The sequence below is a fragment of the Microtus ochrogaster genome, chromosome 1 (genome assembly GCF_000317375.1).
Source record: "Microtus ochrogaster isolate Prairie Vole_2 chromosome 1, MicOch1.0, whole genome shotgun sequence".
Classification (NCBI taxonomy): domain Eukaryota; kingdom Metazoa; phylum Chordata; class Mammalia; order Rodentia; family Cricetidae; genus Microtus; species Microtus ochrogaster.
The window spans coordinates 7404913-7428786 of record NC_022009.1 but is presented as its reverse complement, the minus strand read 5'-3'; the positions used below and the strand labels follow the sequence as shown (position 1 = coordinate 7428786).

The 23874-nt window shown below is 45.0% G+C and overlaps 3 protein-coding genes across 4 annotated transcripts; 2 read left to right on the top strand and 1 right to left on the bottom strand.

Annotated features, from left to right (window-relative positions):
- The first annotated feature begins 106 nt into the window (after window positions 1-106).
- Window positions 107-1587, top strand: Rpl36al (ribosomal protein L36a like). Its single transcript, XM_005343131.2, has 2 exons — window positions 107-214; window positions 1153-1587. The coding sequence occupies exon 2, from the start codon at window positions 1183-1185 to the stop codon at window positions 1501-1503; it is 321 nt and encodes a 106-aa protein (XP_005343188.1). The 5' UTR covers window positions 107-214; window positions 1153-1182; the 3' UTR covers window positions 1504-1587.
- Window positions 1588-3346: 1759 nt separating this feature from the next.
- Lrr1 (leucine rich repeat protein 1) lies at window positions 3347-11941 on the bottom strand. Of its 2 annotated transcripts, XM_005343130.2 has the most exons (4): window positions 11740-11941; window positions 9484-9582; window positions 7717-8438; window positions 3347-3607 (listed from the first exon to the last, which is right to left on the bottom strand). In XM_005343130.2, the coding sequence occupies exons 1-4, from the start codon at window positions 11917-11919 to the stop codon at window positions 3367-3369; spliced, it is 1242 nt and encodes a 413-aa protein (XP_005343187.1). In that variant the 5' UTR covers window positions 11920-11941; the 3' UTR covers window positions 3347-3366. The 2 variants fall into 2 exon arrangements, with proteins under 2 accessions (XP_005343187.1, XP_013201390.1); XM_013345936.1 differs by lacking the exon at window positions 7717-8438 and having other exon boundaries at window positions 3488-3607.
- Window positions 11942-19358: 7417 nt separating this feature from the next.
- Rps29 (ribosomal protein S29) lies at window positions 19359-20797 on the top strand. The gene is made up of 3 exons (XM_005343129.1): window positions 19359-19557; window positions 19776-19875; window positions 20696-20797. The coding sequence occupies exons 1-3, from the start codon at window positions 19496-19498 to the stop codon at window positions 20702-20704; spliced, it is 171 nt and encodes a 56-aa protein (XP_005343186.1). The 5' UTR covers window positions 19359-19495; the 3' UTR covers window positions 20705-20797.
- The last annotated feature ends 3077 nt before the right edge of the window (window positions 20798-23874 follow it).

Below are 23874 nucleotides of genomic sequence, written 5' to 3'. Positions count from 1 at the left end.
GCGCCCGGGCCCTCCGGCCCACACCCTCCACCCCGCCCCGCCGGCCGCTGGTTGGCGCTTCCCAGGAGCGTCCGGAGGCGGGTCTCCGGAGGCGGCCGCCGCCTATTGGCTCGTGGTCCCGTCGCTCAGACCCAGTTCCGACTTCCGCTCTCCTTGGCCCTTTCCCGTCTGGCTCGTGCGGTGGTGGCGGCGGTTTCGGACGCCGACTGTCTCGGTAAGTCTGGAGCTGAGCGGGAGCTGGCTGCTCTGGGACCGGGGCTCCTGAGGCAGGGGTCGGCCGGGCTCGGGTCTGTCGTCGCGGGAAGCGGGCGGGCGCTGCCCGGCACGGCTGAGGTCAACAGCCTGCGGCCCTCTCGGAAGAGGCGCTCCAGCATGGCGGCTCCCGGGCGCGGGACACGCGGGCTGCTAACGACACGTCAGCCTTCGGGGCCTCTGGCGCGTGACGGGTAGAGGGGTAAAGGCGAGGCGGACCGACGTGGTTCGGGAGAGCGAGGCGGGCCGTAGCAGGAACTCCGCCAGTCATAGATAGACATGAGATAGAAAACAGAGTCGGTGTGGGGTAGTCGGAAAGAAGCTGACTCCTCCCCGGACCCCACGTGTCCGTTGTCTTAGTTTCCTTTGGAGACAGGATTTCTATGTGGAGTTCAGACTGAATTTAGCAATCTCCTGCCTCGGCCTCCCGGAACATCGTCCGTCAAGTGTGTTTTTGCAGTATGTCTCAAAAGCTAGTTTTTCTTTAGGCTTGCAGTGTTGGGGTTTGAACCTAGGTTGTTAAAACCCTATAAGCAAGCTTCAGGACTGAGCTGCATGCCCAGCCTCGCACTTGAGGCATTCAAACTGGTGTACCCGGGCATGGCCGTGTATTCATGTGGAAAATGAGTACTTGGTGGGTTTTACACATACCTTCTCCCTCCTACACCCGAGACAGGGTTTCTCTACCTTTGAAGCCAGTCCTGGAACTCATTCTGTAGACCAGGCTGACCTCGAACTCAGATCCTCTGCCTCCTGAGTGCTGGGATTAAAGGTGCGCACCACCACCGCCCAGCAGGCTACACATTTTTGATGAATGTTTTTATAAATTCCTAAAATTATATTTTTAAAAACCTTAACACTTCAGAGTCAATGTCTGAAATTTTTTTTTTTAAATTACAGTTTCCATCGGGTAGACGCTCTACTGCAAAGATGGTCAACGTACCCAAAACTCGAAGGACTTTCTGTAAGAAATGTGGCAAGCATCAGCCTCACAAAGTGACCCAGTATAAGAAGGGCAAGGATTCCCTGTACGCCCAAGGGAAGCGGCGCTACGATCGGAAGCAGAGTGGTTACGGTGGGCAGACAAAGCCAATTTTCCGGAAGAAGGCCAAAACCACAAAGAAGATTGTGCTCAGGCTTGAGTGTGTGGAGCCCAACTGCAGGTCCAAGAGGATGCTGGCCATTAAGAGATGCAAGCATTTTGAACTGGGAGGAAACAAGAAGAGAAAGGGCCAAGTGATCCAGTTCTAAAACTTGGGTTTTCTGAGAGGAAAATGCTGAAGCAGCAGGAAAATTACCTGTTAGAAAATAAAAGTTATTGTTATTGATACCTAAGCCTTGTGCTGTTTTGATTCTAACAATTGCATATTGAGGGTTTTTTGCTTTTGTTTTAAATGTGCTTAGTGACAGGGTCCAGTCTCTACCTCCTGGGTATTGTGATTACAAGAATTGCACCATACCCTGTGTTTCTGGTGCTCTGTTGGATTGAATCAGTGGCTTCCTGTATGCTAGGTTAGGCATGCACTCTACTTGCTGCCCCACAAGAAGTATACAGAGATAATACAATTGACTGCTAAATAATGGGCACAAAACATATATTACGGATATGTCACTCATTTCACAGAACAGGTGGGAAAGATTTCATCCTCAGCCAGGTGGTGGTGGTGCACACTTTTAAATCCCAGCACTCAGGAGGCCGAGGCAGGCAGATATCTGCGAGTTCAAGGTGTTTGTCTGGATATATATCTGTGCACCAAGTTTGTGCTATGCCCGAGACATCAGAAGAGGGCCTCAGGTCCCTGGGAATGGAGTTATAGACAGTTGTGAGCCACCATGTAGGTTCTGTGAATTGGTGGTCTTCTGAAGAGCAACCAGTGCTCTTCACCTCAGTTGTCTTACTCTATTTTGTAGAAGTTATTTTGTATGCATATGTACAACTTGCAGAAATCTGTTTTCTCCTAGCATGTGGGTGCCAAGGATCAAACTTAGATGTCAGGCTTTGCAACAAGCACCTTTATCTGTTGAGAGCAAGAACATTCTTATGATTTGTGTGATTGGAATAAGTATCTGTTTAACTTTGTTAAATAAAAAAGATGTGGCAAGAACTGGAGAGATGGCTCAGCAGCATTTAAGAGCACTGACTGCTTTTCCAAAGGACCAGTGTTCAATTCCCAGCACCCACATGGCAGCTCACAACTGTAACTCCACTCCCAAGGGACCCGACATCCATAGCAAAGTTACCAATGCACATTAAAAAAAAAAAATTAAAAAGATTTGTTTAAAAAAAGAAAATGAGCCGGGTGGTGGTGGTGCACACTTTTAATCCCAGCACTCTGGAGGCAGGGACTGGTGGATCTCTAAGTTCAAGGCCAGCCTGGTCTACAAGAGCTAGTTCCAGGCCAGGCTCCAAAACAAAAACAAATCCTGAGCTATGCTCACACACAGAGCCCTGGCTTTGATCCACCATGGGGGTGGGGTAATTAACTACAGCACATCCTGATACTTGAGCAGAAACTAACACTGCAATCATAAATCTGTTAGCTTCACAATAAGATTAAAGATTCATTTAGTATTTTGTCTGCATATATGTATTTGCATCACATGCATGCCTGGTGTCCCTGGAGGTCATAAGAGGGCATTGAATTCCCTGGAACAATTTGTACCTACACAATTGTACATACAATTGTGAGCCATAATGTGGGTGCTGGGAACAGAACCCCAGTTCTCTGCAAGAGGGTATTTGCTCTTAAGTGCTGAGTATTAATCCACCCCCCAAAAGTTAAGTTTTAATTAAATTCCAGAGTCAAATGGTTGAAGATAAATATATTTTCTCCTCCATGAAAATGTACAAAAAGCTTCCCTTTCTCCAATTTGTTACTGTTAAAACACAAATAACCATCTACATCTAAGAAACTTTGTTTTTTTTTTTTTTTTTTTTTTTTGGTTTTTTGAGACAGGGTTTCTCTGTGGCTTTGGAGCCTGTCCTGGAACTAGCTCTGTAGACCAGGCTGGTCTCGAACTCACAGAGATCCGCCTGCCTCTGCCTCCCGAGTGCTGGGATTAAAGGCGTGCGCCACCATCGCCCGGCAGAAACTTTGTTTTTGTTATTAATAATTATTTTAACATATCAGAAGAATTCACATAACAAGTTAGAGAACAAAAGTAAGCGATAATGGGAGCTTCCATTCTATCCACATTATCTACTAAGACCACAGTGTGGGCAACAGAGTGTAGATTAATTGTAGCAGTTCCTTGAATGAAAGAGTCTAGACAAAATCTTCCACAAACACAGGTTTTGGCAGTATCCAAATCTTGGCAAAGATGGAAAGGAATGATATGAGGGCCATACGAAATCCTAAATGGGGGAAAAACATATAATGTTACTATATTGTGAATTTCATGTGTTTAGACAAGAATTAGAACACTGGATTATAATGAAATAAAAATAATGATGGGACTCAATCTAACCATTTCATTTTTCCAACTGCTAAGAATAGGACGAAGAGATGGCAAAAAGACAACAAAATGTCTCTTGATTTTCCTAGGTATAATCCTGAAGGTACTCTGGAGGCTGAGGCAGACTGGAGTTCAGGCCAGACAGGCCTACACGGGAGACATCTCAAACAAACAAAATGTGCTGAGGAAGCTGAATGCATGAGACCCTGTCTTAAAAAGCAAGGCTGGATTTACTGGCTGTAATCTCAACTTCTTTGGAGTCTGGAAGAGAAAGATCCTAAACTCAAGACCTGACTGAGTAGAAGGTATAACTCAGTGGAAGAGTACTTGCACCTTAAGGTTCAATCGCCATTTAAAAAAAAGAACACTTGAGGCAGAGGCAGGTAGTTTGAGTTTGAGGCCAGTTGTTGATTTTTTTTTTAAATATCATCTTACTATTTTATAAGCACTAAGTATTCCTGCTCTAATTACACCCTATGTTATGACAAACACCCTATCATAAAGCAACTCAGGGACAGAAAAGGCTTACTTCACGTTATCCTTCCAGGTCACAGTCAAAGCAGTGAGGGAAGTCAGACAGGGAACCCAAGCAGGAGCTGGGCACAGAAACCATGGAGGACCACTGCTTGTCGGCTCACTCATGGCTAGCTCAGGCTAATGTTCAGCTAGCTTCCTTATATAGCCTAGGACCTGCCCAGAGACAGGGCTACCCATACTGGGCTGAGTACTCTAGTGTGAACTTACTAATCAAGGCAATCCTTCACAGACGTGGCCACAAACCAACCTGATAGAGAAAATTAATTATTCAACTGACACTCTTTTTTCCAGGTAATTTTAGACCGTGTCAAGTTGACAGTGATGCTAACTAGGCTAGTTCACTTCCTAGCTTCCATATCTATATGAAAGAAACATGAACAACAAAAGAAAACAAAAGCCAAAAGCCAATCAATGAATAAAAATCAAGTCAATGAAGTTCATTCTCATGAAACCAACTACAGTTAGTGTTTAGAGCTAGGAGGAAGAGAACCATCAGTTACTGAATCCTTCCAAGTCCAATATGTTTTGGTATAAATTAGCTCATTTAGCCTCAAAATTCTATAAAGTGGATATTATTCCAATTTCAGATGAGATTAAGATTTTAACTAATGTGCTAAAGTCATACAAATGGGTGAAGCCAGTAATCCAATTCAAGTCTGGCTTAACGAACCACACTTCATCATTGTGCCAGATTGAAATCCTCAAATTTCTGGGTTATCAGAGCTTTTATTACTCCACCCCCGAGATAGGGTCTCTCTGTTTAACAGCTGTGGTTGTCCTGGAACTTGCTTTGTAGACCAGGCTATCCTTGAACTCACTGAGATTCGCCCGCCTCTGCTTCCCAAGTGCTGAGATTAAAGGCGTGCACCTGGAGATCTTATTAAAACAGAGCTGGTCCCCATTCTGAAAATTCCTGATTCAGTAGGTTTTGGGTATACACCAAGAACTTGCAACTTTTAACTAGTTCCTTCCTGATCCACCTGATGGTGTTTCAGCTGCTCAGGACACTGTATTTTGAGAAATGGTGCTATACACTCATCCAGCCATCAATGTCTGATATAAGCCAGGAACACGTGATAACATATTTAAAATAAGATGTATCTATTTTTATTTTAAGTGTATGAATGTTTTGCCTAAATATATGAATGTGCAATGTATGTGTGCCTGTGGAAGCATGTGCGGGTGTGGATGCACCCTTGTGCAGTGGACCAGATCCTCTGGAACTAGACAGGTGATTGTGAGCATCCCTAAGTGGGTGATGGGAACTGAACCCGGGTCCTCTGCAAAAGGAGTCAGTACTCTGACTATAAGTCATCTCTCCAGCCCAAAAATAAAACATTTAATACACAAGTAGGAAATAGTGAGAAAAAAGAAAAGTCCATACCCTTGCTAATCTTATATTCTTATGGGGAAAACTGATAGCAAATAAAATGTTAGAGAAAACAAGACAAGTAAAAAGAACTGTAACAACAACAAAAAATAAGTAAGCCATATAAAATAGAGAAAAAAAATCACAATAGGACTTTTTGGGTTTTTTGTTTGTTTTTGTTTTTTGAGACAGGGTTTTTCAGTGTAACAGCGCTGGCTGTCCTGGAACTCACTCTTTAGAATAGGCTGGCCTTGAACTCAGAGATCCTTCTGCCTTTGCCTCCTGAGTGCTGGGAGTAAAGGTGTAGGCCATCACGCCAAGGAGTTATTAAAACTTGACTGTTGCGGAGGGTGAGATGGCTCAGTGGGTGAAGGTGCTTGTTGTCAAGGCCGATGACCTGAGTTCAATCCCAGAAACTAACATGGTGGAAAGCAAGAACCTGCTCCCACAAGTTGTCCTCTGGCCTCCGAATGCTGTGGCATCATACATGCCCCACTATTTCCCGATTCCACCAAAAAAACTTAAAAAAAAAACCCAAAAATACTCTGTGTTTTAATCTGCTGGCCTAGTGTATTATAGCTTATCTATACCCGAATAAACAGCCCTCGACTGCCCAAAGATCTGGGGAACATGGCATTTAAATGTTTAATTATTGAAAGATTTTTTTCATAACAGAGAGACAGGTTAGCTCCTAGCAGCAGCACTCTAGTTCCTCCAAAGAAAATGAAGACAGATGGGCACAGAACAACGTCCATCTGCAATTCACTTCATCAAGTGAAAGCACTAACCACTGTGTGAACTGCCTTTCATCTAAACTGAAGATCTACAGATGTGGACAAAGATTCAAATGGAGTGACTGCCTAGCTGCTCAGGCTGAGGTAGGTTTGTCTTCCTACAGATTTCCTAATCCACAGATCTTCTAAAACCAGGCAGGCCCTGTGCTAAACAGCAAAGGCAAATATTACCCTCAATGACCATGGAGGACCCTGAGGTAGACAACTGGGTAAGTTCTCTGTCATTTTTTAATCAATAACTCCCCAATTAAAATTTTATCCTTCTCAAAGATCTCTGATGTAGTTTGACAGCTGAGAGGTTTTGTTAATTTCAAAGGACAACCTCACCAAACAAATTTCAGTACAACTTCTTAACATGTTCTTTTTAAGATATACAAATGCAAATTATTAAAATATGTACCTGCAAGTTATAAGGTGTGAGGACAAATAAAAGTTATCAAATTTCTCACGTTGTATTTCATAGTCTTAAAGATACTTTTCATTGTGCAAAACATGTCAGTCATTCTGACATACATTTGCTACTGTTTGCTGTTTTCTAAAACTTATGTTTTCACGAACTCAAAGAATTCTTGTGAGTTCCAGGGAGCTGAATTTAAGGATTCACCTTAAACAGGTCAGATACAACCCTCTCAATTCCTTGGTCCTGAAAAAAATTTTTTTCTTCCTAAATTGTCCTCTTCTGCCAGGTCTAAGAGACACTGGACAGTTCCACACCACAAATCCTGGACAGGAGTAAAGTGACCAACCACCCCAGGATGTAACCAGCACCCAGCTTTCTCAGGTTCCCCAAGAAGGACTTCACCGCCCACAAACAAGCAGAAAGCAGTCTTGAGACCCCGCCATCCGAATTCCTTCAACCTACTATGCCTAACTCCCTGCCTTTTTATTATAAGAAAAAAATGGGAATGTTGTTATCTGCTGGCCAGGTCTGTCACTTGGGTACCCTGTCCCTTTAAGAGACAAGCTTTGCCCACTCCCAACCTCCCGCCCCTTCTGTTTAGGCAAGTGTATCTCCCACCTCTCCAGTGTGTCACGCCCCCATCTGTACTGCCTTCTCCCCTCCCCCTCCATAACCCACTGAATAAACTCTATACCCGAGTTCTCTCTGCATGGCGTATCTGTCTGTCTCCTGTGTGGCCTCAGGCCACCTGCTAGGGAACCTGCAGGGGATCCCAGTGCCTGGGGTGACCCACTGCTACTCCTTGTGGGGCCACCCTCAGGTCACCTCTTTATGAATGATAACACCCTGAGTTTCATCAGACTGTCAGGATGCTACCAAAGAACCGTATTTATGACTGAAAGTCTTACCTATGGGATAGTACAGCTCGAGCAGAAAACTCCAGTAACGTTAATGGTACTTGAAGCTTTACAATTGGAAGGACTTCTGGTTTTTCAAAAATATTTCCAAAAAGATCCAAGTACTCTAGGGATAGCATTTTAAATTCACAAGGTAGTTTTGTAAGTTTGTTCCGAGCTGCTGCTAGAAAACGGAGATTTTTCAGTTGTCCTATCTTGAAGGGAAGCTGAATCAGTTCATTATCACTAAGGGTTAAATTCATAAGTTCCCGAAATTGGCAAAACTGCACAGGGAGTGCCCTGAGTTTGTTCTTGCTGAGATCCAAACTCTGAAGTGACTTCTGGAGTGTGGACTGGCACAAGGACACACTAAATGATTCCAAGTGATTGTCACTAAGGTTAAGCTCTTGAAGGTGAGTGAGGTCTCCAATCGTGGCCGGAAGCCTTTTTATACAGTTGTGACTCAGGTCTAACTTCCTAAGGTTTTTTAAGCAGAGCATTCGCATATCAACTCGGGCCAGCCTACAATGAGAAACCTGAAGATGTTCCAGAGAACAGGGAAAGCTCTTGCTCAGAGGATAATCCTTTTGGGATGTGATAACCATCTTGGTTTTTAAATTCTCAAATTCTGAAGTCTTCGCCGGTGTAAGTGTTGAAAGTGGTATATTGACATCACAGCCTCTGTGAGCCATTCTTACAGCTGAAAGTAAACTCTTTAAATTGCCAGGATTGGCCTGAAAAAAAGTTACACAATTATAAATCCCATTTTAGATACTTCATGCTTGTTAGTTCTTCCCTTAAAAAATCCTATAGTTGCATACACAGGCTAGTAATCAGATTTTGAAATCAGCTGCAAAAAATATTTTAGCACTTGGTCTAAAATTTAACTTTCAAAGTTTGGGGGACAGTGAGAGGGCCAGTGGGTAAAGGTGCTTGTTGTTAAGCATGACATCCTGAGCTCAGTCCCTGAAACCCAGATAGCAGAAGCAGAGGACCTACTCTTGAAGGTTGTCTTTAGACCTCCACCCACGTAGATACATACATACACACAGAATAAGTAAGTGTTGGGCTGGTGAGAAGGCTCAGCAGTTAAGAGCATTTGCTACTCTTGTTGAGGACCCAGGTTCAGTTCCCAGCAGCCATATGAAGCAGCTCACAATGGTCTCAGTCTCTCTGCCTACAGATCAGAGATCAAGATGTAAAGGCCTCAGATACTGTGGCAGCACATATCTGCATGCTACCATGCTCTCTGCCACAATGATAAACTAAGCCTCTGAAACTGTAAACAAGCGCCCAATGAAATGTTTTCCTTTAGAAGAGTTGCCATGGTCATAGTGTCTCTTCACAGCAACAGAACAGTGACTAAGTCAATGTATTTACACCAGGAGTAAAGACAGATTCTAGAAAGCTATAAGTGGTGGCTTAGGTCTGTAATACCAGCACTAGAGAAGTTGAGGCATGATTGCTGTCAGTTTCAGGTCAGCTTGGGCTACCTAAGACCCTATCTCAAAACAAACAAACAAACAAACAAACAGACAAACAAACAAAAATACACCTGCAAGAACTGTTTCTAATTGCTATTTGGGCTCTCAAGATGCTTTAACAGGCAAACATTTTGTTTTCAGTATTTGTGATATGGTCTCCCTGTGCAACCCTGGATGGCCAATAACTTGACACGTAGATCACACTAGACTTGGGCTTATAGAACTCCTCCTGACTTTGCTTGCTGAGAGCTGCACCTAGCTTGTGTATGTTTTGCTATAGTTTTCAATATCCTACCTTACTCAGACAGATGTCCACAGCAGGTTCCTTTAACCGGACAGTGGCTTTCCCCTCATCCACAAATTTGTTGAAGAGCTGCTCAATGTTTTCTTTTAGCTAATTAAAATCAAAGGAGAAGGGTAAGGGAGAGGACAAAACTAGTCATGACTATTCAGTAACACTTACTGCAACTAGAATGTACCAGACTTCTTCCAGGTTTTAGTTGGCTTTCAGTCCCAAAGTCTAAGTGTTTTATGAAGTTTTTGTTTGGTTGGCTTTTCTTTTTTCTTTAAAGCCAGTGAATAGTTATAGCTTCCAACCAGCTGACACTGGGTACTACTTTCCTTCATTTTAAGAGAATGTTCCCCTTCTCTCAACCCAGCTACATGGCTATAGAAAGAAGTGCCAGCAGTAGCTCCCCACCTTCACACCTCAGTCCCTTATTCCGGGTGAACATGCCTTTAGCTAGACTGTATGCAAACTCCATGAGAGCAAAAAGTCTGTCTTGTTGCTATGGTAACCTCTGAGCTAGAACAGTGACTGATATAATTGGTACTCAAAACTTTTCATAACTGCCGGGCGGTGGTGGTGCACGCCTTTAATCCCAGCACTCGGGAGGCAGAGGCAGGTGGATCTCTGTGAGTTCGAGACCAGCCTGGTCTACAGAGCTAGTGCCAGGACAGGCTCCAAAGCCACAGAGAAACCCTGTCTCGAAAAAACAAAAAAAAAAACTTTTCATAACTGATGCTTTTGCTTTAGACTTCAATAACTCTGCTGAGAGGCCGCTGTGTACTAGGCACCAAGATAAAAAGTTGGAGCAGTGTTGAATAAGAATGGTTAGCTAGGCGGTGGTGGCGTATGCCTTTAATCACAGCAGAGGCAGGCGGATCTATGTGAGTTGAAGGCCAGCCAACAGGGTCGACAGCACAAGTTCCGGGACAGTCAGGGCACAAAGAAAAACCACAGTCTGAGGCAATAACCACAGTTATTAAAAAGTACAACAAAAAGCTAAGTAGGGGTTACTATAACCTAGGCAAGGAAGCCTCACCCAGTTTAGGACTAGAAATGGGATTGTAAGGTGAGAGAGTTGAAGGACTAGAACACATTGGGTATGTAGTAAGGGAATAGGAGCAAATAGCATTCCAGGTGGAGGCAGCATATGCAAAGCCGGGAAGGGAGAGCGTGGTAACTGTGAGAAGCCAATAACTCAGGAATTTAGCAAGGAGAAAAGGTGGGAAGTGGGGAGGAGAGCAAATATGTATGGAAAGAAAACAGACACCCAAGAGTGAAAGAGTTAAAAACCATAAAATTCACTAAGGATTTAAACTGAGAAGGATAATTAGATCTGCATTAAAGTTTTTCCTGGGAAGCCAGGTGTGGTGACTCACAACTGTAATCCCAGTACTCAGGAGGCAGAGGCAGGTGGATCTCTTGAGTTCGAGGACAGTTTGATTTGCAAGAGCTAGTTCCAAGACAGGTACCAAAGAAATCCTGTTTCAAAAAACCAAAAACCCAACCAACCAAACAACAAACCCTCTCTTCCCTCAACTAAGTATTTGCTATGAACTATAATATATAAGGGCAAGAATCCTAGAAAACGTATAAAATGCACTAAAAAATCAGATAAAAAGGGTAGGTGATGAATCGTTCCTTCATCTCCATAGTGGACACAAAGACATCCTGTTTTCATCAAACAGCAGTGTTTGGTAACGGAGGAGAGCGGATTTTATAAATCTCCTTTTCAAACTTCGGTTCAGTGACGGGCAGACGACTCTAGAGTTTGCCACCCTACCTACAGGTACAAACAATCTCGGGACCGCGCCCGGGTCAAGCATTTATGAAGTAAAGCAGAGGACACAGGTAAACAACTTTCACAACAGCGACAGCGAGGACAATGACAACGACAGTCAGATTTAGCGCAAACTCAACTTTGGCTAGTAGACCCCGGCACATGCATTCTGCCTGTGTGTGCTGCAGACTGGACCCGGAACCTCAGGATTTATTGCCAAGCTTTTCACAACTGAGCTCCAGACCCAACCCCTCTTCACCATCTCCTCATGACATCTATTGTTAAACGAAAAAAAAAAAAATTTTTTTTTTTAAAAAGCTCTGAAAAAAAGGGCGGCACGCTTGATTGAACGAGGCTGCGGGGTCCCTCCGCCCTCACGTCGCTGTCAGAGGCGGGTGGTACACGGGCCGCGTCGCTGTCACCGAGTCACACCCCCGGGAGGCGGCGGCGAGAGGAAGGAGGCTCAGGGCGGCCGAGTCGCTTACCTCGTAGCGGGTCCCGCGCTTGTCCTTCATGGTGGAGACCAGCAGGCAGGCGCGGCCGCCCGGCTCGGCGCGTGGCGCCTGGCACAGGCTCACCACCGCTCGCACGCCCTTGCCGCGGCTCTTGAGCCCCAAGACCGGCAAGTGCCGGCTGAGGACCTCCACCTCACAGGGCAGCCTCATCTCCCCGACAGCCGCCTCCCGGCAGCCCGGCCTTTGAAATTTGGCGCCACCCGGAGGGCGGGGCCTCCGGGGTCCTTCACGCCAGGGCTGCCCGTGGCCCGCCTGCGTCCGCGGGCTTTGGGACTTCCCGGAGTTCCACGGCAAATTCCCCGTGGGACGGGTAGATTGCCAGTGTTTAGCATTGCCTTATGTTTTCTGAGTGAATCCCTGCATTGTCGGTGCGCGCCGGAGGACCGTCCGTCAGGCTTTGGACAGGCGATCTCCGAGGACGCCATGTTTTCCTTGACAGGTGGTGGGGTGGGTCCCGGGGCGCGCGGGTCGGGCTGTCCGGGCGCTCCTTGCAATTCTCCTCACACCCAGGGCTGGGGATACCCGGGAAGGCAGGGGTCGCCCTGTTGACCGGGTCAGGCGTTTGGGACGTGCGCCGCTGAGGGCGTGCTCTCGCCAGGCAGCATCAGTCAAGTCAGAGCGCAGCTTTAGGTGACGGGGGCGGGCGAGGCGATGCTCGTCGAGCAAACTTCACTTTGTGGCGGTGATCGGCTGCTGAGCCTTGGAAGGACTTCGACACCCACCTTCGCTTCTCATTCCTTTATCCAACCTGCACTTTTGTAATTATGAAATGGCGTTCAGAAACACGGATTTTCAATTTAGCTCTGGTAAAATTATGGTTAAGCAATGAACATCCCTGCTTACATATAGCGTGTTGAAGTTTTTGCGTGTGTTGATTTTGCATCCTGAAAAACCACAGGAGAGAGGCAAAGATAATAAATTGTCACCCACACCCCACACCCGTTTACTATTCCCTCATACATTCTTATATTTGATTGCTTTTCTCTCTTCGGCCCAGTATTGTCACCATTATGCCCGGCACCGGTTTTCCTTCTTGAGAACTCCAATTACACCTAAAACTTCCTTTCATTTACTTTCCCGAGTTTCTGCCACATACTAGGCATTCGACTGATGATAGACTGGATGTCTCTGAATGTCATCTGCTCCCATCATCAACCTTATTCACTGTGGTGAGCAGGGACCAGAGACTGAAGCCAGTTGGCAAAGACTGGCAGCCCTTGCCCACTTGTGCTTCATATAGCAAATGAAGCATAGCCAGTGTGCCAAGAAAGACTGGAAGGCCTCCCTCTCCTGGGCTTCATGGACCTAACAGAGCATGTGCAAAAAGAGCCCCTGTAGTACAAATTTGAGAGAGGCCGTTGCTATGTAAAAGTCCCATGAGAATCAATCCTTTTTTCCCCCCAGCTTCCTCGTCCATTTCTATCCTCAGCAGTGCTTTCTTTTTCTCAATAAATTGTGTTTATTGTTATTTTTAACTATGTGTATTATTGGGGCAGCCCTTTGTCTTGGAACACAAACACATGGAATCCTAACACACCCGGCTATGGTTAGTTATGCCTGTCTTAACCTCTACACTACCAGCTTCTGGGTTCTGAGTCATCAGTGTTATCTACAAGACTTTGTTAGTGTTTATACAGAGGAGGCACTCAGAGCATATTTGCAGAAAGGATAAATCGATAGTACGTGTAGATATGCTATTTAAATTATAGGAATATGTGCTATTTGTTTAGCAAACAGAGCAGGCTCATCTTAAATTCATATTTCTTCTAAAAGTAGATAGCCATTTAGTCTCCTGATTCTGTCTCCCTCTACCTTGGGAGTGGGGCAGAAAAAGTTAGCTTTAAATGGATTCAAGTTTTAAAATGTAATGTGAAAAGATGAAAGTATCCCAGGGAAATAATTTATTTTAAACGACAACCACCACCAAAACAAAACAAAACAGTGAAAGGAATTGAGCCCAGGGCTTCGCAGCAGCTAGACAAGTCCTCTGTTATTAAGCCATATCCCTAGTGACTCTATGGCTGACTTTCTTAAGGATTCTCTCTCACACATGCACACAAACACATGGACACACAAGAATTTTAAAATAAAACCTAAAAGCAGTAATTTAAGACATAGACAAAATTTAAAGTACATAAACTTTTAACTCCCCCCCCCACACCTAGCATATTAGATATCTTAGAATATCTAAGGTATTCCTAAAGGTGCAATAGTGGTACTTATCTCTTGGGAGTTAATCAACAGCTGTCTTATTGGACATGAGAACCATTCAGCTGGAGGGAAACCTTGCCTGGTACTGAAAACTTGGCTGACTACCCGTGGCTAGCGAGGTCATGGATCTTAAAGGAGAACCTACTACTGCCACCATCCATCCTAAAACAGAAAAAAATCCTAACCTCATTCTACCCCTTATCTCTGTACCCAAACACAAGCATAGCTCCTTCCCCCCCATCAACGCTGCTCCTCTTCCCAGCAGAGGGAGACCTTGGCAGCAAGCCACAGCTGGACAAAATGAAGAGAACAGCTGACTCTGAGACGGATGCCCAGCCCCTCCTGGGCATCTACACCGCAATCGCTAACACCTAAGACTCAGGCAACATCCCAGAAGAGGGAGGTGGCATGGTTCTAAGAGTCAGAGGCCAAGCACATCTGCTTCCGGCTTGTTCTCCTAAATATGTCAGGCAAAGGACACTCATCGAAACAGTGTAGCTGCCTTAACAAGACCTAAAGAATGGCAACAGCAGTTGACACAAAAATGGAATTGGAGGAAATCTCATAAGGAAACATTAGAGGAAGAGCTACAAGGTAATTAAGACTGCTGTGTGTGTGTGTGTGTGTGTGTGTGTGTGTGTGAGAGAGAGAGAGAGAGAGAGAGAGAGAGAGAGAGAGAGAGAACCAGTCTTCCTCAGCATGAGTCCTGTAAATGTTTATTCAATCCCAAGTAGTCTGCCCTGAAAACATATGCAGATAGACAACACTAAAGAGATTCAGCGGCTGCATTTTTATATTTATTTACATATATATGACAGTAATAATTAAAGAAAATGGGCCATGAATTTGAGAAAAAGGGAGGCATGAAACAGGTTTAAGGGAGGAGAGAGAAGGGGGAAACGATATAGATACAGTATGCATATATAAAATAAAACTATAAATTTAATTTAAAATTGATACTTTACATTAGCATGTACATAATTACTCTTTATAAGTAAATTCAATTATTTAAAAAAATTGCATGAAAAAATATGTTTAATTTTGCCAATGATAGCCTTTGCTGGAGAGGGTGTGGAGAAAGGGGTACACTCATCCATTGCTGGTGGGAATGCAAACTTGTGCAACCACTCTGGAAAGCAGGAAAGCAAATCCTCAGGAAATTCGAGATCAACCTACCCCTGGACCCAGCAATACCACTCTTGGGAATATACCCAAGAGAGGCCCTATCATACAACAAAAGTATATGCTCAACTATGTTCATAGCAGCATTGTTCGTAATAGCCAGAACCTGGAAACAACCTAGATGCCCTTCAATAGAAGAATGGATGAAGAAAGTATGGAATATATACATATTAGAGTACTACTCAGCAGTAAAAAACAAGGACTTCTTGAAGTTTGCGTACAAATGGATGGAAATAGAAAACACTATCCTGAGTGAGGTAAGCCAGACCCAAAAAGAGGAACATGGGATGTACTCACTCATATTTGGTTTCTAGCCATAATTAAAGGACAGTGAGCTTATAATTCGCAATCCTAGAGAAGCTAAATAAGAAGGTGAATCCAAAGACAAACATAGGCATCCCCCTGAATATTAACCTTCATCAGGCGATGAAAGGAGACAGAGACAGAGACCCACATTGGAGTACCGGACAGAAATCTCAAGGTCCAAATCAGGAGCAGAAGGAGGGGGAGCACGAGCAAGGAACTCAGGACCGCAAGGGGTACACCCACACTTCTGAGACAATGGGGATGTTCTTTCGGGAATTCACCAAGGCCAGCTGGCCTGAGTCTGAAAAAGCATGGGATAAAACCGGACTTGCTGAACATAGCGGACAATGAGGACTACTGAGAACTCAAGAACAATGGCAATGGGTTTTTGATCCTACTGCACGTACTGGCTTTGGGGGGGCCTGGGCAGTTTGGATGCTCAACTTACTAAACCTGGATGGAGGTGGGCGGTCCTTGGACTTCCCACAGGTCAGGGAACCCTGATTGCTCTTCAAGCTGATGAGGGAGAGGGACTTGATCGGGGGAGGGGAGGGAAATGGGAGGCGGTGGCGGGGAGGAGGCGGAAATCCTCAATAAATAAATAAATTAAAAAAATATGTTTAATTTTGGATATCAGTTGATTGGTTTAAAGAATATTGGTGGATAGTGGTGGCCCATGCCTTTAATCCCAGCACTTGGGAGGCAGAGGCAGGTGTATCTTTGTGATTTTGAGGCTAGCCTGGTCTACAGAGCAAGTTCCAGGACAGCCAATGCTACACAGAAAAACCCTGTCTCAAAAAACCAACAAACAGGGCTGGAGAGATGGTTCAGTGGTTAAGAGCACTGTTTGCTCTTCCAGAGGGCCCTGAGCTCAATTCCCAGCAACCATATGGTCACTCACAACCATCTGTAATAAGATTTGGCACCTTCTCCTGACCAGCAGGCATGCATGTAGACAGAACACTATATACATAATAAAAAATTAAAAAACCAACCGACAAAACAAACAAATTACATCACTGTTCTTGAGGATGTCTATGAGGGTTCTTCTAGAGAAGACATGAGAAAGTAGAGTAGTGAGGAAGATCCACCCTCCACTACATAGGCACCAGGAAGCGGGGTGATCTTTCTAGTACTTTTAACAGGACACCCTCAGTCATCAAGCCTTCAGTTTCTGAGGCCTTTGGGTTGGACTGAGCCATGCTACCAGCATCTTAGGGTTTCTAGCTTGCAGGTGGTATGTAAGCCAATTTTTCTAATAGATTACCTTAACAATATGGATATCAATCATTTATCTAGCTATCCATCTACCCACATAGTGTATTTATTGGTTCTGTCCCTTTGGAGAACCTTGAGTAATACGAATTTTAAAGTCAATAGTTGTTCTGGAGACCACGATCACTGTCATCATTATTATTAAAGACAGGATCCTTTTATGTGGCTCAGGCTGACCTGCACCCATGCTCTATAGCTCAGCTGGCTTTGAATTCACATTTGAATTTGATTCTCTAGCCTTATCCTCCCAAATGTGCTACCACACCTGACTCAAGAAAGAAGTTTTTTCTTTGACAGCATCTCACTAAGCACCCCTAGCTGGCCTGGAACTTTCTCTGTAAACCAGGCTCCAATTCACAGAGACGTTGGGATTAAAGGAGTATACCACACACCTGGCCAACAAACAGAATTTTACTGAGCGTTGTAAGTTGGTTTTGGCATTTCTAAAATTTTATTTTTAAATTTGATTTAATTTAGAGACAGGGTTTCATTATATAGCCCTGACTGGCCTGGAACTTGGTACGTAGACCAGGTAGGCCTCCAACTCAGAGATCTGTCAGCTTCTGCCTCTCAAGTGCTGGGATTAATTCCACACCCAGCTGGAATTGTTTTTCTATCTGATTTTACCTAAACTGCTATGCTGTCTAAGAGCACAGAGAACACTGATTGTCACTGAAAGTAGTAAGTCAGTAATAGTGCTTCGCTAGCAAATTTAAGACATATAAATAATATAAATATAAATATATTGTCAATCATTAGCACCTTCCCAAAGGTTGGGACCATAACTCTTTGTTTAAAAATTCTTTATTTATTTTTATTTTACGTGCATTGGTGTTTTGCCTGCATGTGGGTGTCAGATCTCTTGGAACTGGAGTTACAGACAGCTGTGAAACCACCATGTGGCAGCTAGGAATTGAACCAAGGTCCTCTGGAACAGGAACCAATGGTTTTAATCACTGAGCAATCTCACCAACCCTGGAATGATGAAGTCTATCCAATATAATAATTTGGCAATTATCAGCAAATTGGCAGGTGAGTACACGCAAGCCTGCAAGCATACATTTTCCAGATTGGCCCAGACTCACTGGCATAATGCTAGCCAGTCTCTCAGAGACAGCTAGGAAAACACAGATGCTCTTTGGATCCCAAGAGACCTGATCAAAGAGATCTGCCAGACTCTTCGAGAACGGCCGACTAGCTAGGAGGGGTGGGCTACTTGCTTTGCTAAAGTCGTAAAGTCAGTGATCCCACCAATAGGAACCAGGGCCGCATAGATGAACCAAAAATAAGGCACCGATAAGGCAGCATGCTTTTGCACTATGGACTTTATTCTTTGTCTAGCATGGATAGTATTTCAGGTCTGTGTCCCATATGCTTGCTTAATTGTGTTATATGTCATCAAAGCTAAAAAGGAAAATAGAGGTGGAATTGGAAGGATTCTCATAAGAGCTATTGTTCAGAGTCGTGTCGTTCCGTTCCCCCACCTTATTGTTGCACACCTTGCTACACCCTGTAGAACTAGTTAAAGCTTTTATTTCAGGACTATGTACAATTTTATGTTTCTGTGGAAATATGGCATCTAGATCAGATATTTACTTGCATTCTGAAATTTATTGTTTAGTTGTTTTGGTATCAAATTACCTAATCAAAAGCACCCTTTATTTCAAATTACTTCTTTCTTCAAATTCAGCCACCTAAACTGCTATTGGTGGTACAAGCCCAGTACTTGGAATGGAGGCAAATGTAAGTCCACTCTGGGCAGATAGGAAGTTCCCGGCGTGCCTAGACTCCACAGGGAGACTGTTACAAAAACAACAAACAACAAAAACAACTATTATTTTTTACATTTATTATTAAATGTACCAAGTACTTTTAGGTATGAAGTATACTAAAGGTGATATCCTCAAGTATATTGAAATATTGAACACCTTAACATTATTCGCCAACCTCTAGAAGTTGTTTTATCTCTCGGTGGAGCGTATCAAATCCAAAAACGGAAAAGCCGTTGTTTAATAAGAGGGAAAGAGACCCCTATCGTCGACGCCTGATCATTGCAGTTGTTTTAAGTTGTTTTTTAAATTCACGCCAGTAGGTGTCAGTGTTGAGCGAAGGCTAAGCTCGGTTTTCTGCCTCAAAAAAATTTTAAAAGCTTGCGTTCTTAAGAAAAATCTTTAAGAAAACGATGTAAAAAAATAACGTTGAAAACGTAAAAAGAGACGGGGTCTCGCTATGTTGCCCAGGCTGGAGTGCAGTGGCTATTCACAGGCGCGATCCCACTACTGATCAGCACGGGAGTTTTGACCTGCTCCGTTTCCGACCTGGGCCGGTTCACCCCTCCTTAGGCAACCTGGTGGTCCCCCGCTCCCGGGAGGTCACCATATTGATGCCGAACTTAGTGCGGACACCCGATCGGCATAGCGCACTACAGCCCAGAACTCCTGGACTCAAGCGATCCTCCTGTCTCAGCCTCCCGAGTAGCTGGGACTACAGGCGTGCGCCACCGCGCCCGGCGATCGGCAGTGCGGCCGGGAAGATACTAGAGGTTTGCCTGCAGTGACGTCAGCCACTGTGCCCGCCCCGTCGTCTATAGAGCTGTCACTCAAACCGCCCTGCCCCTGACCAACACCGTCGCACTGCGCACGCGTCACGCCTGAGCGGTGTCTTCTGGGTAAAGTGTGGCTCCGGAAAGTTTGAAGAGCGCATGCGTGCGCTGGCTCGCTCCTTTTGGCTCGTCGGCCGTCAGTGAGGCAACATGGGTCACCAGCAGCTCTACTGGAGTCACCCGCGGAAGTTCGGCCAGGGATCCCGCTCCTGGTGAGAAGCGGATGGTGGGGTTGTGCGTAGGGGAAAGGGCCGCTGTGTGCGGCGGGGCTGCTGGAGGTGACGGCGCCCGCGGGCGGCGCGCAGGCCCGGCGTTCGGAGCCTCCATGGCGGCCGCCGCCATTACGGGCCTGTGCAGGACGGGCGGGCGGGCGGGGTGCGGGTGAGAAATGGCCTGACTGGATGCCCTCTCTTTCTCTTCCCCCGTGCAGCCGCGTCTGCTCAAACCGCCACGGTCTGATCCGGAAATACGGGCTGAACATGTGCCGCCAGTGTTTCCGGCAGTACGCGAAGGACATCGGCTTCATTAAGGTACGCGCCCTCCGACGCCATCGTCCCCGTGCGGGCGGGAGCCTCGGACCGAGCCCCACAGGCCGAGGGGGCTGGAAAGGGCAGGGAGATCCCACGCTTTCTCCGTAGTAGCTGAGGATTTGCTAATCGACTCCGTGTCTTAAATGTCCTGCCGGGGGCGTTAGATCATAGACTGGGAAGAGCCTTAGATTGGCGGCCCGGTAGACTTGTTTAGCAAAGGTTTTTTGCCTTTTTTGGGTTCTGGGGTCGTGGTCACATCATTGCTACTTGAAACTTTGTTGATGCCCAAGTCACTTTTTTGGTCAAAAACAATTTGCTTTTTGGCATAAAACCACCAGCTTTCTCTTTAACTGGACCAGTTTGCTTTTTCAAGTCAGGGTATTTCTGTGTCCCTGGAACTCTAGTTCTGTAGCTCTGTGAGGTCTGTAGGCCATGCTGGCCTTGGACGGCTGGGATTAAAGGTGTGAGCCACCGCACCCGAATTCGGGACCAGTTTTTAAAAAGCTTGTGTTTAATGGGCCTACATATTTTATGTGAGCTCTCTGGTACAGCAGGGACAGTTTTTAAGTTCAAAATTCCAATATTGGAAATATTTTCCATTGTAATAATTATTACCGTAAGCCTAGTAATATACAGTGTGGAGATTTGAGTGAGAGGATCGTAGATTAGAATGGTTCGGGCTCCCTGACAGCTTTTTCAGACTGTGGCAAACTGCTTTGTAGCTCTCCAGAACACTTGGTTCGAGTTTTTTCTGTGGTATTGGTGAGTGAACTCGTAAAAGATGGTAGGATCTAAGAAATTCTCTGCTTTTTCTTTGCAGTTGGACTAAGCGACCTTGAGTGGATTCTTCAAGACTCTACCCAGTGGAAAAGATGAACGCCAGTCTTTGTACATAAGAATAAAACAAAGTGAAGACCTTCAAGTTGTGTTGTTTCTTTCTTTCTCTCTCTCTCTCTCTCTCTCTCTCTCTCTCTCTCTCTCTCTCTCTCTTTCTTTCTTTCTTTCCTTGAGACCGGGTTTCTAAATAATGTTCTTCTGCCCCCCACCCCCGTTTTTCGAGACAGGGTTTCTCTGTAGCTTTGTAGTCTATCCTGAAGTAGATTAGGGAACTCAAAGAGATCCTCCTGCTTCCTGAGTGCTGGGATTAAAGGCGTGTATATCCTCCTGTCATTAGATCATTTTATCAGTTGATCGAAATTCCCAGTCCTGATAGGTGGTGTTTTACTGTGTCCAGAAATAATTTTAAAAATGCCTTAGGGGGGAGGGAGTGGAAACTTCCCTCCTAAGGCATGTACACATGTTGGTATGTATGATGAAAAAAGGTTTTCTTTTTTTAAAAAGAAATAAAATGCCTTAGGGCTGGAGAGAGTTGTTTTTTGGGGGGTGGTGTGGTTGGATGATTTCTCTGTAACTCTGGCTGTGCTGGAGCTTGCTTTGTAGACCAGACTGGCCTCCTGAGGGTTCTTAAGTGGACCTACATTCTGATTCCCTGCACCCGCGGCTCCATAGCCATCTAGCTCCAGTTCAGGGAATCCTTCTATGGGTACTGCACATATGTAGCTTGCAGACAAATGTTTGCTGATAGCTTCTGCAGATCTAGGAAGCTGGTCAATGAAGGCTAACTCAGTGAAAGATATAGTGTGAGTTTTTAACTTGACCGGGTAAGTAACAGACCAGAAAGTTGTTTTCACTAAAGTTTATGGTCTGTGGACTTGCCATGAGTTTGGGAGTCTATTAGATACAGTGTTTTTAGCCATATGGGTGTGCTGTACACTTGGGAGGCAGAGCCAGACCAGGGCTACATGGAGACTAAACAATACAGTGCTCTTTGGTTGGTAGGGTTTCACTGTGTAGTTGAAGTTTGTCTTGAACTTTGGCTCTCTGGCCTCATCATCTAGTGCTTGAATTAAAAGTATATATAATTATAGTTGGTTTGCAGTGGTCTTAGTTACACTCCCTAGAGGTAAGATGGGGCCAGCCTGGTTTCCAGGCTTCATAGTGAGACTGTCTAAAGGGCAGAGGAGATGGTTTAGTGGATTAAGGTGTTTGACAAGCCTATAGAACCCACATGATAGGAGAAAGCCAAGTCTTGCAAATTGTCCCATGACATACACATGCTCTTCTCCATGTGTGTATAAATACAAAAGTATTAAGAGATGGGTCCTGGAGGTGACTCCAGGTTTTTTTTTTTTTGCTTTTTATAAAATATTTTTATTTTATTTTTTTTTATTGAGGGAAAAAAAATTTCCGCCTCCTCCCAGCCTCCCACTCCTCATGCCCTCCCCCCACTCCTCTCCCCCTCCCTCTCAAGTCTGAAGAGCAGTCAGGGTTCCCTGCCCTGTGGAAAGTCCAAAGTCCTCCCCCCTCCATCCTGGTCTAGGAAGGTGAACATCCAAACTGGCTAGGCCCCCACAAAGCCAGAACAAGAAGTAGGATCAAAACCCGGTGCCATTGTCCTTGGCTTCTCAGCAGCCCTCATTGTCCGCCATATTCAGAGGTGACTCCAGGTTTGAGAAGCTATTAGGTCTTGGGAATTCTGTACCAAATTCAGATGTGCTGAATTGGGTCAGTAGTATGTGAGTGGAAGCAAAGTGCTGGCTGTTACGAGGCCTTACTCTTTATACCTGTGTTGAAAGCATAGCGAGAGCTGTATTTATGCACTCTAACCCAGCGCTTAAGAGGCTGGGCCTAGAGGAAATGGGACCAGGGCAGTGAGAATCTAAGCAGGTGATCTTGGACCGGCACTGGCTGGAGTGGTTTAGGCTCTGTTGAAGGTGGGAGATGGGAGCAACTGGAAGAATTGTTGGTAGGATGGAAAGTAGGTTTAGAGAAAGTATTGCCATACTGTTTTCAATGCCCATTAGACAGCCAGTGCAGTCTTCTAGGAAGTGCTTTTTTTTGTTTTTGTTTTGTGGAGCCTGTCTTGGAACTAGCTCTTGTAGACCAGGCTAGCCACCTGCCTGCCTCTACTACCTGAGCTTTGGGATTAAAGGTGTGTGCCACCCCTGCCCAGCTAAATGCTTGTTTAAATTATGGAATACAGTAGGGTGAAAACTGGAAACAGAATTTTCACTGTCCTTTAGAGTGTGGAGGCCTGTATTTTCAGGTCTCTTACACGAAAGAAAGGATTCTTGGGTTATTCGGGGTTTAGGGCTGAGCAAATCAGGATGAAGGTGGAGATCTAAGCAGGGTGTGGTGTGTGCCAGTATGCCACCTTTCATGGTGGAGGCAGGAGGATCAAGAATTGAAGGTTGGTTTGCCTTCAGAAGTTCAGACCAGCCTGGGCCACGTGGGCCAAGTGTGGGATCTGTTTTAAGCAAGGAGTGAGCTATACCAGGTGCATTTGACAAAAAAGCAGAATTGATGTCTCCACTGTTTGATGTGACAGGGAAAGTGACAAGAGACGTGGCTGGGAAAAAGCTGATTGGATTTTAACTGCAGTTAAATTGCCTATTGTTTTTAAAGGCATGGCTGGTGAACTTCCCAAAAGGACTTACGAGCTCATGGGATCAAGAATCCTGAAATCCAAAAGTTTACAAGCTTCCTAGTGCTCCATCTTGACCTTTAGAGAGATCAGTTGCAGTTGTGATCTAGGTGTGGTGCAGGCTAGAGCTCGGTATTTGGTAGGTGGGGGCAGGAGGATCAAGAGTTCAAGGACAGCTTAGGGGAAGTAGTGAGTTAGAGACCAGGCTCACCAGCACAAAATCAAAACCACGCCTCAACTGCTGTCAAGAACCATCTAAGAAAGCTATATTTTAGTCAGGGTGTAGGATGTTCTTTTGGCAATGGGGTGAGCTTCATGTTGCATATTGAGGATGGACAAGAAGTTGTCAGTTGAGCAAGTATAGAGAGAATCTGGGAGCTGAAGACAGAGAAACTTAACACATACTTCATGTTTCAGTGTGAGAAGAATTTGACTTGATCATGCATCTCCTGGATGAACCTGAGGTCTGTTCTAGTCTGATGGCCCTGAGTAAATTCTTTTTTTTTTTTTTTTTT